General features: G+C 49.1%; 1 protein-coding gene across 1 annotated transcript in view; it reads left to right on the forward strand.

The window, feature by feature from the left end:
• The window catches only part of LOC144371882 (mitotic spindle assembly checkpoint protein MAD1-like), a 238,895-nt gene that overhangs the window by 136,643 nt on the left and 86,522 nt on the right, over positions 1 to 15,730 (forward strand). The window contains 1 exon segment of the mRNA XM_078035192.1: positions 819 to 963. Coding sequence (XP_077891318.1) covers positions 819 to 963 — 145 coding nt within the window.

Genomic DNA, 15,730 nt, shown 5'->3' on the forward strand with positions numbered 1-15,730 from the left:
TTCTCTGGTGCTGACAGCATTCACCAGGGTCCTGAGCCGGCCTCTGAAGGACCAGCCAGCTTCATGCCTGTGCTGGGCATGGCTGTGGGGGAATTGGTGGCATTGAGAGATCAGGGGTCATGGCTCTCCCAAGCATACTTTGGGAGGTTGCCCTCTGCTTGGAGAGCTCCTGCCTTCTCTGGTCTGAAGAGATGTGTTGCCAGAGGATGGACCAGAAGGCCATCTGGATGGAGGTTGTATGATGCTGGGGAGACATGAGGAGACAGAGGCTGTGGGGATGCAAAGGGAAGGGGGATGTTGAAGCTGGAGACAGGCAGGAAACATCAGCTGGCCGCACAGAGGCAGGGAGAGGGCTCAGCCTGGCTGCACCCTAGGGTCTCTCCCACACTATAGGCCCAGTGTGTGGCCGAGAGGGTTTCGATGGGCAGAAAGTCTTAGGGACTGTGCAGCCCCCTCCATGCTGCACATCTGCGCCAACTGTGATTCACATGGGAAGTGCTTGTGCTGGCAATTTAGCTCATTCAGAAGTCCCGTACTGAAGCACTGCATGGCTGACAATTTTTCCCATTGTGTGTGGAGTTGAGCTTCCCTCCCCCTCCCGCCATGTGCTGGGATCACCCTGGGCGTCTATTTGAAATCCAGAAACTCCTGAAAGGCGTTAAGTAGCTATTCAGGAGTGAGGAAATGACAGCGAGGCGGCTGCACGTGCAGCTCTATTTTAGAGGGCATCCTGGTGGGGCTCTCTGTGGGGAATCATCCCAGGGCCTTGGGGTGGTCTCATCAGACCTTATCACTCCCCTTTTGTCTTCCTTGCACAGTGCCCGGGGACTGGAGAAGGCCCAGCAGCAGCTCCAGGAGGAGGTCCGGCAAGTCAGTAGCCAGCTGCTAGAGGAGAGGAAGAAGCGGGAGACCCATGAGGCACTGGCCCGGAGGCTCCAGAAGCGTGTTCTATTGCTGACCAAGGTACAGGTCCACTGAAGTGCGGTCAGGCCTGCCCCACCACTTGCACACTTGTCCTTTTCTCTCTGGCACCACACCTTTGTGCAGACTTTTACATGGCTGCTGCCAGTGGTCTATGCCCTCATGTCTCAAATAGCATAGCATGCCACTGCCTGGAAACCACAGGCCGTGGGCAACACAAACCTTCTGCCAAAGAGGATGCATCTTGGCAGCTTGATCAGGCAGTTTGGTTAGGCTGTGTGCTCTTACCCCGAATTGTCAGGAAAGTCCTTGGAGTGCCAGGGTCTCCTCAATCCTGTATTTCCAGGAGGCCTTGCTTTTTGCAGTCTCTCTCTAGCAACCCGTGTTTCCTGGCCTGGTGCCACACCCTGGTGGAGCCTTTTGTGTAATCGCTGGTCTTTTGCAGGGCCCTGACTGGGGTCAGCATCCTTGAGACCCAGTGGGCAAGGCAGCCTTCCCATCCTTCACTGTCTATAAGTGTAGAGGAAACTGAAGTGGGCTTTGGTCTTGGGTGTAGAATGAGGCTGGTCCCGTGTTTCCAGCTGTGCAGGATGGGACACACTTGTTTTCCCTACTCAGTGGTTCTGTCTGGCCTCTGTGCCTTTTCTAATTGTTCTTGCCTGAGGGGTTCCAACATCTGGCGTGTTAAGCCAATGTTACTCAGGCACAAATGGTTTTTGGTGAGTATTATTTAATAAAACATTGCCATGGACATTGAAATTTCAAAAGGCAAGGAAGAAAAAGGCCAAATCTGTCCCCAAGCACACTCTGTGTAAGGGTGGGGCATCAGATTGCTGGGCAGAGACTCCCCACCTGTCCACACTGCTGTCAAGTGGGCAGAGGGAGCTGTGTTGACCCCACACTCTGCCCCAGGAAAGGGGATGTGCCCAGGAAGTACCAGAAGCCGTGCCTGAACAGTGTCTGCCAGCTCTTGATCATGTCTAGTGATCCAGATAAAGCCAGGTTCTTTATCTCTGGAACCCCCTGCTTATGAAGCTTTCAGAAAACGAGTCATATTTCAGCTGCTACATGCTGCTGTTCCCTGGCCGCCTCTGCTTGCTTCTTGGCAGCACCTAGATATCTGTGCAAAGAAGACCTCATGTTTGTCTTGGCATCATGCAGGGCTTCCCAGGACTTGAGTGGAGGCCAGACCCTCTCTTCAGCTCCAGAGGCTAACTTGGGAGCCCTGGCCTTGCAGGTGGATCCCAGGGAGGTGAGTTCCCAAAGTGTCTTCATAGGTAGCTCAAAACCAGGACCTTGCTCCTTGAGAGAAGGCACTCAGATCTTGGGTAGCCATTCTGCAGCCTCCCCGGGCAAGGCTTTGGGCCTTAGTCACCCTCCCTTCTTTCCAAATTTGTCCACTGGTGTCAGTATGAGGTGCCTGTGATGTGACTACATGGCCACGGGCCTCACAGGATTTAGTCCAGTGGGAATGAGGCAGCAGTGATAATGCTCACTGGCACCCGCCACTTCCTGCTAGCTTCCTGAAAACACTGCTGCAAGGACGCGGGAGGAGTTACCTGGTGTAAAGTTAACGTGCAGACCCGAGGAATTTACAGTTCATGAGAGCATGTGTAGACCAGGGAAGAGGAAGGAGGTTCATCATCTAAAAGCTGCTTTTGGGGTCAGCATACAGATATGTGGAAGCAAGCCAAGATGAACACCTAGTCCAGCAGCCGTGGGAGTGGGCTCCCTCAGTCCCTGCAACAGGGGGTGCATAGCATGGGCTGCCCAGGCAGTGCTGGCTATTGAGGGGCTTTGGGCCCTCAGAGTGGGATGGGGGAGCCAGGCTGTGTGGTTGTTTGTTTGGCACCTTGACCAGGCAACCTTCCTGTGGCATGGGGAGTGGGAACTCAGGTCTGGGAGCCTGGCTTTTCCCTGGGATCTCAAAACCACCTCTCAGTTTCCCCTCTCTGCAGGATGGCCCCAGGGCCCTTGGAATGTGACCATAGTGAGTGGGTGCGTACGTAGCTTACCCATTCTCACTTGGGCAGCTATTTCGAGGCCCTGACAACAAAGCCCATTGTCCCCTCCCGAGGGAGGCTCTATGGGACTCAGATCCAGGAGACAGAGCCTTGCACACGGAGCCAGTGAGGAAATGGAATAAACTCTGGGAGTCATGGCTATGAGATGGGGAGGGGTGCACAGCCCTTGGGAGCAGAGGTGACTTTGGGAAGGTGTTTCAGTTTTTCCAGGTGCTGTAACAAAATAGCATGGGCTGGGGGCTTACACATCTCCAGTAATAATTGCTCACAGTTCCAGAGGCTGCAAAACCAAGAGCAGGGCGCTCGAATGACCTGGGTGAGGACTGCTGCAATTCACAGAGCCTCTGTCTGTTCCTCTCTAGGCAGAAGGGGTGCTCTGGAGCCTCTTCTACAAGGGCACTGATCCCATTCCTGAGGGTGCACCCCCATGACCTAAGCACCTCTTCCTAATGCCATCACTTGGAGCTAGCATAGGAATTTGTGGAAGGCACAAACTTTCAGAGCATAGCACATGTCTGTCGGGTATGTTTAATATGCGGAAATCACACTGGTGGGAGTTTGGCCTGGTTGGATTTCACCTTGTTCTCTACCAGGTCTTTTTAGTTAATCCTGAGCCACCCACGACCTTCCACCATGCTTTCAAGGGCCCCTTGGCATGGCCCAGCACACCTCTGACAACTTTCCCAGCCAAGGACTGCTGCTACCATTTACTTGCTGCCCACTCTCAGGCTGTGTTGCAAGCTCTGTGTGTGCACCTGCTTACCTGGGCTGTGTGTGTGCGCACCTGCTTACCCAGGCAACTTCAGTTTTTAGAACAGTTTCCTTTCCAATTTTTTTTATTTGTTCCTTTTAGTTATATATGACAAGAACATTTTGATTGACAGAAAAATTAAGATTTTTGATTTACAGAAAAATTAAGAATTCAGAGAATTCCCTGTATCTAGTATCCCCTAGTAACACTTTGTGTTAGTATGACATGTTTGATATAATTAACTGGTATTGATACATTATTATTAACTAAGATGAATACTTTATTCAGAGTCTCTTAATCCATTTGTAATGTCTTTTTTCTCTGTTCGGATCCCATCTAAGATACCATGTGACATTTACTCCCCATATCTCCTTGGGGTCCTCTTGGCTGTGACAGTTTTACAGACGTTGTTTCTGGTGACCTTGGCAATTTGGAGGTGTGTTCCTCTTTGGAGATTTACCTGCTGTTTTTCTCATGATTACCAGTGGTTGTGGGTTTGGGAAAAAGAGGTAAAATTTCATTTTCAACACATCATGTCAAGGGGACATGCTGTCAGTGTGACTTGCCACTAATGATGGTGGCCTCCAGCCCCTGATGAGGTCTGGTTTAACAGGCTTCTCCTATGTCAAGTTCCTGTTTCCCAGTTTCTACCTGCATTTTTAGAAAGAGATCAGTGTGCATTGCCTCCACCTAAGGGGTTGGGAGTTGACACTCTCTCCTTGGAGGCAGATTTCTCTATCTAAGTTATTTAGAATTCTTTAGCCTGGCTGGTGTTTCAGCCAGCTTTTGCATTGCTATGACCAGAATACCTCATAAGAACAGCTTAGAGGAGGAAAAATTTATTTTGGCTTACAGAATCAGAGGTTCAGTACATAGACAGCCAACTCCATTGCTCTGGGCCCAAAGTGAGGCAGCACATCATGGGGAAAGGATGTGGTAGAGGAGCTTTTCTTAGCTCATAGGGGCCAGGAAGTGGAGCAGGAAGGGGAAGGGCTGCAGGGAAGATGAGCTCTTCCAGGGCATGCTCACAATGACACTCCTTCTCCAGCCACCAGCTTATAGTTATCACCCCGTCAGTCCATTCAAACTAGGATGGGCTGATTCGGCTACAACTCCCATAGTCCAGTCACTTCACCTCTGAACATTCCTGCATTACCAGGAGCTTTTGGGGAACACCTTATATCCTAACCATGATGAGGAGTTTGTCTCTTCTCCCTCATTTATTATATCAGATGGACTTGTGGACATTCATTTTAGGTTTGGGATTTTAATCCATTACTACTTTATTCTGTGGCCGTAGCACTGGGGTCTTTCAGTTGAATCCTGGGTCCCTTTGATGTCATTGTGGGTTTATATGTGAGTTTTTCTTAATTAATTGATTTTAATTAGGTATATATGATAGCAGAATGTGTTTTGATTCATTGTACACAATTGCAGCACAACTTTACATTTCTAGGGTTGTACATAATGTAGAGTCACACCATATGTGCAATCATACATGTATCTAGGGCATCTCATTCCATCATCTTTCCTGTTCCCATGCACCCTCAATATCTTCCTTCCCCTTTGCCCAAAGTTCCTCCATTTTTCCCCATGTCTCCCCCCTCTCTGTTATGGATCAGCATCCACTTATCAGAGAGAACATTCGGCCTTTGTTTTTGTTTTGAGCATTGTCCTACTTCTGGCATTGCAAGATGCTCTGGGCTCATCCTGTATATTTCCTGTCCCAGTCATAGAGTCAGCCATTTTTCCAGGGGTCCCTGGCTGTTTTCATGCAGCCTGGTGTTTGGAAAGTGGGTCTTGCTACTTGGGTATTACCAATGGATGTCTGTCAGCCAGAAGAGCCAGGAGATGTGTGTAAATTGCATGTGTGCGTGTGAATGCATCTGTGGGACCATCTGTGTCACATTCACTTGAGTTCACACCGGAGTCCTTGACTTGCTCAGGCCCAGCCCCACATGGGCCATTCCGGTTCCTCCTTTTTCTATAGGCCCAACCCAGCAGCACGAAGCCTGGCTTCCACTGTGTTTACTTGGTTGAAAGTGTGTAGCCATGTTCCAAGTGGTAACCCCAGTTGAGGGCTTTTAAATTTTTATTTGAAATGTAGGTCCATAGGAAGTTGCAAAGGTGGTTCAGAGACGTCTCTTGAATCTGTCACCTCATGCCCCTGATGGTTACCTTTTACATGACTACATGCTTTTTGACTTAGGAGGGGGCTCATGTGCCAATAAACCTATCGTAAGTTGAAAATACAGTGAGTCAGAAAATGAATTTAAGACACTTCATCTACTGATAGCCCCCGCTCAGCCCCGCCTGGCTCAACGTGCTCAGGACACTTGCACTGGCCTGCAGTCTAGCAGAGTGATCTCCACAAGGCTTGCTCGATAATAAAGTGTTGGATAGCTCATGAAATTTCACTGAATACTGTACTGAAAGTGGAAAGCAGACTGGGTAAAGTTATAATATCCCCAGATTCTTAAGCCTTATGATGAAAACTTGGGGACTGCACAGGACATGGCAGCAGAACATGAGTTTAGTCTTGGCAGCATGTGTGTCCTGTGCCTGTCCCCCATCCCCTGCCTGCATCCTCTCCAGTCACTCTCACTCTCCCTCAGCACTTGACTTTGGCAGCTTCTGATCTGCTTTCTACTTTTGCAGCCCTGTCATTTTAAGAATGTTACATAAATGGAATCAGAACATCCTCTTTAAAAATTGGCTTTTCTCATACAGTGTGATAACCTCCTGAGCCGCCCGAGTTTTTGTGTGTTCATCATGTGTTCCTTTGTCACTGCTGAGTAGTATTTCATGGTAGGATGCACCATGGCCTTTTAGCTTTTGTTGCCTCCATGTTTTGCTATTATAGATAGAGCCATGGTGATGGGGGTAAGGGAGTGAACAGGGTGACACTGGTCACAGGCTTACTTTCTGAGCTCTTGCTAGAATCCAGATCATCAGTGGCTACTGGGCACTGGGGGAGAAGGCTCCTGGGAATGCTAGAGTGGTCTTCCACCCCTCACCTTGCCTTTGCCTTGGCTTGTCAGAGCTCAGTAAATCCTTACTGGGTTGTGGGACTAAGGGTCCTGGTTCCTCTCAAGACAGAAAGCCCTGGGGGCTGGAGGCTGTAGGAAGGCAGCTGTTCCTCTGGCACTGGGGTGTGACTTTCCATCATTGCTGTGGTACCTCTAGACCCCATAGCTGGAGACCTCACATATTTATCAGAGAGCTGTGTGGCCTGGGCAGGCATGGCTGGTTCCTGGACTCTGGTAGGACCTGCATGACATGATCAGGGGTTTCGACTTAGCCCCTGCTGGGCACTCACCTTGGGCTCTGCGGATCCTGCTTCTGAACTCACTAGGGTCACTGGCATAATCTAGTCTCTGCAGTCCCAAATCCTGGTCCTGGAGGCTACCGGAATGTGCCCTTCTGTTTCCCACCTGTCCTTGTAGCCCATAGAGGGTGGTGAAGACCCTCCCAGCCTTCAGACCTCTCCAGTTCTCTTCTTTTCATAGCCCCGTCTTCACTGGAGAAAGCACTGTTTTTCAGAGCTCCTGGGATTATATTGGCCTGCCTGGATGTCCAGAATAACTTCCCTACTTGAATGTCTGTAACTATAGTTGTATCTGAAAATTCCCTGTGTCTTGCCAGGTAACCATGGGCATAGGTGTGAGAGAACAGGATATGGGCATCTTTGAATGAATGTCATTTGAGTGAATGTCATTGTCAATGACACCAGGGGTCAGGGATGGGAGATATATAAAAGTCATATTTTGAAAACTCAGATGCCTGCCTCAGCTGGGGGAGTGGGCCTGCCCAGGTAGGGCGGGTTGGAGTGTATGACCCATTTGGGGAGGAGAGGGTCATGTGGTTGTCCTGAGGGATCTTATTTTCTCAGAAAGCTAGCAGTCTGGATGCATATATGGAGTGTTCCAAACAGCTGTGTGACTGCAGCTGTTCTTGGAGGCCAGATCTGGCCTGTGGCTCTGTGTTTCCTCTGCTCTGTGGCCTCTAGTTTACGTTATCAGAGTTACTTTGGTTCTGGTGGCTGTTCAGATCCCCTCTCAGGTTGGGAGTTGGTCAGAAAGAGGACCTGCTTTTGATGGTACTAGGGTGGCTCAATCTCTGTCCCCTGTGGAGTCTGAGCTCTTTATTGTCCCAGTGGGGTCTTTTACGACTCTGGAAACTCGTGTCTGGCTTCCTAGGGAGTTTCTGTCTTTGACATTCACACCTCAGGCTCCCATTGCAGGAAATTTCCATTTTCTCCTCTACTTAGTAGATGAGAAGCTTTTGGTCCAAGTTGACCTCCTCAACTCACGCTGAGTTCATGGGCGTCTCTGAGTTAGCAGGAAGGTAGATATTGATTGCTTGACACTGACTGATTATTTATACTGACTGTCCCTGCAAGGCATGTTGCGATGAATCGATACCAATCGCCACGCAGCCCCTGGGCTGGGGATGCAAGGATTTGTCTTGCCAGCCAGCATGATGAAGCTGTTCATCAGGCTGCTCTGGGAGGGTGTGTTGTGCTTTGACGTGTGGTGTCTCATATAGGTGATGTCCAACTCCCAAGGACTCTGACCTGGGCACATCAGACCCCAGCCTGGCTTGCTTGTGATTGGGGAGTACCCCCTTTCCAAGATTCCCTGAGGTGGTTGCCATGGACCTCAGGTTTCTTTAAGAGGCTGGTCTTTCCCTTGCCTTGCTGGGGAGGCATCCTCGCCCTGTGCACCTCCAACCCGCCTCCCTGAGGGGAGAGCATAGCACAACCCGCCTCCTGAGGGGAGAGCATAGCACACCAACCACCAACAGGACCTGGATGTAGCCTACTGAGGAGCCCAGTTGATGGCTCTCAGTGTCTGCATCCCCTCTGAGGGGCCTGTTGGTGTGCTTGACATTTAAGTATTCGGTGCTTGGAATGCGCAATTTTATTTTGAGACCTTTATTAAGCGGCTCTGGTCTAAGGAGTTAATTGTTACTGATAGCTAAGAGTATAATTACCTTGGTAAAATATCATGACTATTTTAAGCAATTGAAAATTGGCTTCTAGAACTGGGTGAACACAAACCATTTTCTTATTTGAATTGAGCTATTTCCAGTGTGCCCTAATATTCTACAACATGGTTGCAGAATCTTATTTATAGAATGTAAGCAGTAAAAGCTAACTTTTAGCAAGAAATATGTTTAATGAAATGAAGTCTCCCTCCTTTTCTCTACTGGGCCCCACCCCCTTGTTCAGGTGGAGTGGTTCTAGGGACACTTCTCCTGGAGAATGCTGCCAAGTGTTTTCCCCTGGGCCCCTGGTATCAGGCACCTCTTGCTAATAGGGTGGCTGTAGAGCATATCACTCTGGTCATGGTGCACTGTGCCCCATGACCCCTGTGTGTGGGGCCTGGGGTACCTGGAGTTTCACGGGAACTGGGCTGTGCATCCTGGGGAGTATCTGCTCTACACTGGCTGCCCTGTCGTGCAAGCCCGTTAGCCTGAGTCAGCTTCTCTGGAGGTGAGAGCGGTCATCCTGACCCTTCCCTTCTCTTTGTCCTTCCTGCTTGCTGGGAGGCTTGGAACACTTATTTCTGTAAAATATCCTCAGTAAGCTAGAGAACTGCTCTCAAGCATCAGTGATTATCCTATGGTGTCAAGACCGCTGCTCTGGAAGGGTCACATGGGCCGCAGTGCTGTGCCCTGCAGCTCTATCCTGAGCAGAGGAGCCTTGACCCAGAGGCCAGGGAGAGACCTGGGCAGGGTGGTGCTTCTTCTGCAGTGCACATCATGACTGGTGTCAAATCTTTAAGGAGGGCTGAGGCACAGATAAGACTGGTCAGCAGAGGCAGCCGCTGAGTAAGTAAGTAAGCAAGCAAGCAAGCAAGGCAGCCGCCAAGTGGGAAACAGCTAAATGTGGGGTGAAGGCTGCCAGGCGAACTTGAGAACACCCAGGCGGGAAGTGCAAGGGGTCCTCTCCAGGGAGTTCAAGATGGGCTTTCCTTCGTGGAGTCCAGAACATTGTTCTGCCAGAGGCAGGTGGTGCAGACATGCTTATGGTCATTGCTGCGTTGTGCACCTTCCTGGCAGACGCCAGGGTGGGTTTTGGGCCTCCTTTTTCCATAAGATGCGGAAAATGTCCTTTCAGATCTCTTGGGATTAGGGGGTACTCTTGGGATTCTCCCAAGCTGTGGCTGTGTGAGATCCCATGATTCTTTTCCAACTTGCAGGAATGCAACTGGTCTCTCCTTGTGTGTGGAGAAGTCAAGGTGTGGCTAGGGTGGAAAGGGGAAGCTTCCTGGCCCTGTGGGAGCTGGACACCACAGACCATTCTGGGCTGTAGGAGCCCTGAATGTCTTTGAAGTGCTGTCCTAAGAGGAATGTGGGTTGGGAACCCTATCCTGTGGCCTGTGTTGCAGGCAAAGGCAGAAGTGCTGTGGATTGTGTGGGCTGCAGAGCCTGGCTGGCACCTTGCTCAACTGTCCTTTGCACAGTGGGGTTTAGGTGGCACATACTGCTGCAGTGTTTTTGAATGAATTATCTTCTCTCTCCTCTGAAATAATGTAGTGAAATCACCTCTTACATGTGTTTGTGCTCCTGTAAGATAAGTGAGTAAAGGGGATGTGGAGGAGGATTGCATTCTATTTATATCATCTGTTTTATATTTACTCAACATTGGGAGCTTACACTTGGAGCCCACCCCCTCGAGGTCCACCTTAGCCTGCACTTTTCCTGGCATGGATGCTGTCACCATCCTCAGGAGATATTGCGATAGTTGGCTTCATGTGATCTACTTCAGTGGTTGCTGAGCCTGGACTTGGGCAGTGGGAGTGGCATGGGGATGGATACAGACCCTCTCCCCACCCTCCCTCATGCCCTTTGTTTTGTGACATGTGCTTGTGAAAAACATTCATATGTGCAGAGACAATATAAAACTGATTCTTGTCTGGCCAGTCCCCAGTGTAGGAAGCAGGAAACAGCTCTGCTGAAGAGCTACACCATTCCCTCCAAGATACGGTATTTTCAGATTTACCGTGTGTGTGTGTGTGTATGTATGTGTGTGTGTGTGTGTGTGTGTGTATGTGTCTCCACATCCCTGCTTAAATATTGTTCTGCTTTCCCCATGTATTTTATATCAAAAGAACTGTACTTCTTTGGTTTCTTTTTTTCTTTTTTTTTAAGGAGTGAGAGAGAGTGAGAGAGAGGGGGAGAGAGAGAGAGAGAGAGAGAGAGAATTTTAATATTTATTTTTTAGTATTTGGCGGACACAACATCTTTGTTTGTATGTGAAGCTGAGGATCGAACCCGGGCCGCGCGTATGCCGGGCGAGCGCGCTACCACTTGAGCCACATCCCCAGCCCCTTCTTTGGTTTCCTTTGTATCTTAACCTTATACTTTTGGCCTTTGTCCATGTTGATGCTATTCATCCATTTTCCCTGCTCCTGTGACAAGTAGGGTATATCCACTTAAACTTACCTCATTTGTGAGTTTAACAGTTTGAAGACCACCCTAATGGGGTCCAGCTTAGCCTATGTTTTTCCAGGGACCCCACCATGCTGCCAATGTATGCTCATCCATTCTCTTCTGTTTGGATGTTTGGTTTTTTCTAGATTTGCTGTTTCAAACAGTGCGGTAGAATCTTCTGGAACTTGATACATTTGTCTACATTCTGCCTCAACTCTGCAATGTGCTTTTTCTTCCAAACAGTCTTTGTGTTGAAGTCTCTGCATACACACTGCAGATATAGTATAGACCAAATGGCCAGTGGCCCTCAGAGGCCCTGGGCCCCTTTCTCCTCATCAGCCTCTACTCTCAGAGGAGACCTTTCCTGATTTTAGTCCAGCCAGTTATTAATTCATGCAAGTGGAGGCATTGGCCTGTGCTCCTTTGTATCTGGCTTTTGTTACTTAATGTTGCGTGTTGTTATGTGGACCTGAGTTCTTTATTATGTTGCTGATTTTTTCACACATTGATTCTACATGGTATCTGGGCTGTTTTCAGTTCAGGATGTTACAAGTAGTGCTGTGAATACTTTACATGCATATGGCATTTGGTGACCCCGGCATCACTAAGGTGGGTTCGTCTAGGTGGGGCACATGCTTGCTTTCAATGGGACCCTTGCCCCCTGTGTGCTGCAGCAGTGTGTGCACTTGCATGCAGGCTGAGAGTGGGGGGTTGTCTGGATATTCTTGGTGTGTGTGTGTGTGTGTGTGTGTGTGTGTGTGTGTGTGTGGGCGTGCGAGTGCACGCGCACCAGCACTTGGGATCTTCTGCCTCTGATTTTCCTTTCTGAGTTACAGGAGTTCTCTATTCTAGAATGAACCTTTGGTTGGAGGCAGATACTGCGGGGATGTCCTTAGTCTATGGCTTGCTTTTTCACTTAGTTGTGTCTGTTGATGAGTAGACACACGTTTTTAATTTTAAAGTGGTCAAACATTTTCCTTTTTACCTTTGTGCTAGTAGGGTCTTCATAAGCATCTTTGCCTGCCAAGTCAGGAGGACCTTAAAGAGAGTTCATTGTTTCTTCCAAGCACTCTGAGGCTTCAGCTTCTGTGCTTTTATCTGATGGGCTTCTGTCTGGAATTGAGTTTTGAGTATGATGTGAAATAGGTGTCTGGCTCTGTGGTGTCCTTGGTGAGTTCTGCAGTCGACCTGGCTCTGCTGATGGAAGGAGCATCCCATTGCCTGGCCTTCAGCTGGGTGGCCGCTCTGGGTAGACCTATTCGTGGAGTCTGTCTTGTTTCTCTGGTTAGTTCATCTCTGCTGCTGCCACATTGTCATGACTTCTGCTTCAGGATAATTTTGATAGCTGCTAGTGAAATCCTCCAAATCTGTAGTTCCTTGGCTATTTTGGCCCACAAAATGTCCTGGTGGGTTATGATCAGAATTGTAATAAATTATAAATCATTTTAGGAAGAAATAACATCTTAACATTCTGTCTACTAAACCATGAGTGTTATGTATTCCCCCTTTACTGAGAAAGTTTTTAATTTCAGCAAGTTTTATGGGTTTTAGACTACAAGTCTTACACATTACTAGATTTTTCTTTTCCCTGAGTATTTTCTGCTTGTGATGTCTTTTTTTTTTAAATTTACTTTTTAGTTGTATACCATACCTTTATTTTGTTTTATTTATTTTTATGTGGTGCTGAGGATCGAACCCAGGGCCTCACACGTGCTAGGTGAGCACTCTACTGCTGAGCCACAACCCCAGCCCTTGTGATATCTTTTAAAAATGTCTTGTAGACTTTTCTCTTTGCTGGTTACAGTCAGGCCTGGTGCATGAATACTCCCCCAGAAACCCTGTTGTAGTGCTAGTCCTTGACCCATACCATCCTGTCCTCTGTGAATGATCTGGGTGTGCTGATTTTTGCAGTCCTGGTGCTCTGACTCTGCAGGACTCTGCCACTTGCAGGCATGGTGGGGCACCTTGTTTCACAGAGGTTTCAGAGGGCTTCAGAATTCATCTGTAGGTGTGCTGAGTGCTGTGTGCATGTTCCCTTTTGAGTTTGTGAAATCCTCCTCTTGTTGTTTTCTAAGTTTTTTTTTTTTTAAATATGAATCTGTACCCCATGGATTTGATATGGGTTTTGTTATTATTCAGTTCAAAATATTTTCTGATAATCTTCCTGGAAAGGCCAGCCTGCATGCAGGATATAGCAGGGCCCAGGCACGTCGTGTAGGCAGATTGGAAAGCTGGAAAGGAAGACCCCAAGCACATTCTCTCACTTGCTTATTAATTTTTCATTCCACAAGCTCTTCTCTAGTATCTGCTGAGCGTGGCAGTGCGGTTCAAGTCGGAGCTCTAAGTTCTGGGGCTCTTTTGGGGTGGGACCATGAGCAGCCCTATGGGGTGGGGACTCTCCTATGAGGAGGGTTAGGTCTTCCACATGGCAGGAGGGGTGAGCAGCCCCTCTCACCCAAGGGATGCCTGGGAAGGAAAGGGAACAGCATGCTGAGTCTCTGAGTCTAGCCTGTGGCCTATGAGATTTTGTTTTTAGAACAGTCTTAGAGCCATGGGAAGTGGTGACAGTAGAGAGGTCCCACATGTCCCTCATGAACTTTCCCTGTGGCAGTACCTTGTTCTGTGACCATCGTGGAAGTGCCTGTGGCTGGCTCTCTGTCATTGTGCTGCCTGGGTAGGTTAGTGTGTCTCCACAGCCAGGGACATGCAGGTCTACCCCACCACTTGGAGGCCTCCCATGTTGCCCCTGGGATCCACATGGCCCCTCACCCCACCATCTCAAATCTAGTTTCCATCTCTGGCGATTTGGGCATTTAAAGAATATTGTAAAAATGGAAGCATACAGAATGTGACTGTGTACATTGTAACCTTTTTTTTTTTAATTAATGAACTTTACTTTTCAGAGCCCTCTTAGGTTGATAAAGTCGAGCAGAAAGTAGAGTTCCCGGGTACCCCACCCTCCTGTCTCCCCTGCCATAGTGATTGGTATACCAGTGTGGTGGTGTCATCAGTATCCCTGAGGGTCACTATTGGTCCTGTGCCTTGAGGGACTAGCCAGGTGCATGATTGCAAGTGTCCACCCTTATGGGACTATACAGGGCACTACTTCTGCCTTGAACTCCCTCAGGGCTCTGCCTGTTCATCCTTCCCTCCCCAACCTAGATGCCCCCAATAGCTGTTCATGCTTCTGCTGTCTCTATAGTTGTCCCCTTTCTAGAATGTCATTCCTAGAATCCATCAGCATAGCCTTGTTAGACGGGTATCTGACGTAGCAATATGTTTTTAAGACTCCTCCATGTTTTTTCATGTTTGATGGCTCATTTTTTCAAATCACCAAATCACCTCATTGTCTGAGTGAGCCACAGATTATGTTTTCATCTGCTACTAGACATCTTGGCTGCTTCTAAGCTCTAGCAGTTTTGAATGAAACTGGGTTTGGGTGTGTGTTTTCGGTTCCCTTGGGTGAGCCTAGGGGCATGATTGTGGATTGTGTGGTAATACTGTGCTTGGGGCTCTGGGAACTATTCACACCAGCACACAAATACAGATTGCAGAATCACATCCTATCAACCCATCTTGATTCTCTTCCTCACAGCTCTGGGAGTGGGGACGCTCCTGTGCTCTTGTCAGTCTCCTTCTTCATGCTGGGCATTCTGGGTCTCGGGGAGCAGGGAGTGTCCTGAAGGAGTGTGCAGATGCTTAGCAGCTGCTCGGACTTCAAAAATGGCCTCCTGGTGACCTCCAGGTTCCTGGTCTGTTCCAGAGTGCTGTGTTCCTGTGTTCCCTCTGGCAGTCACTCAGGTGTACGGGACCAGCACCCTGCCCCCTTCTTACCTCAGCAGATCAAGACTGAAGAGTAGCTCAGCGACTTGGCCAAGGCCGTGCAGTGGAAATGGATCCTGGATTCTTACTCTTTTTTCCCTCATCATGCTGTGTCCCCTGCCCCCAGTCTGAAACAGCCTCCACATGGTTTATTCTGTATGTTGATGTTTGCCTTACATGTAGCTGGTGAGAGAATATGTTCCCTATGGCCATCTGTTTAAGTTTGGGAGCCGCCTTGTTTACCTCTTGGCGGGGGTTGGGCTGACTTGACTGAGCTGATGCTTGGTGCCACAGTAGCTGCCAATGTTGTAACCCTCATAGTACTGTCCCTGCTCTCCTCCTCCTCTTGGGAGCCAGGGTCCTCTCTGGGGTCCTGGGCCTGCTACTCTGGCGCAGGTGTGCTGAGCTGGATCTGACTTGAGGTGGGCTGGGTCCCTGTTGCGGCACGCTGGCTGGGATCCTCTGCAGTCAAGCCTGAGCTGTTCCTCCTGACTGAGCTCAGGGTCTGCTGGCCTTTTCCGGGGCTTTGGCTCTCTGTGGGTCCCTCTTCCCTGTCTTGATGCTCCATCTGTTTTCTAATTGTGCTTGATGATAAAGCTTGTGGGAAGGAGGCTTAAGGTGGGACTTGGGACAGACTCCCCCTGGGATCCTTTGATAGGTGAGTTACTGGTGCAGCCTATGTTGGAAATTTTCTGAGTGGTGGGAACGTGAGAGCTGATGTTGGAGAGACACTGCGGTCCTGGCAGCATGCAAAGTGTCGTGACCTGTCCAG

The sequence above is a fragment of the Ictidomys tridecemlineatus genome, chromosome Y, assembly GCF_052094955.1.
Source record: "Ictidomys tridecemlineatus isolate mIctTri1 chromosome Y, mIctTri1.hap1, whole genome shotgun sequence".
In the NCBI taxonomy this organism is placed as follows: Eukaryota; Metazoa; Chordata; class Mammalia; order Rodentia; family Sciuridae; genus Ictidomys; species Ictidomys tridecemlineatus.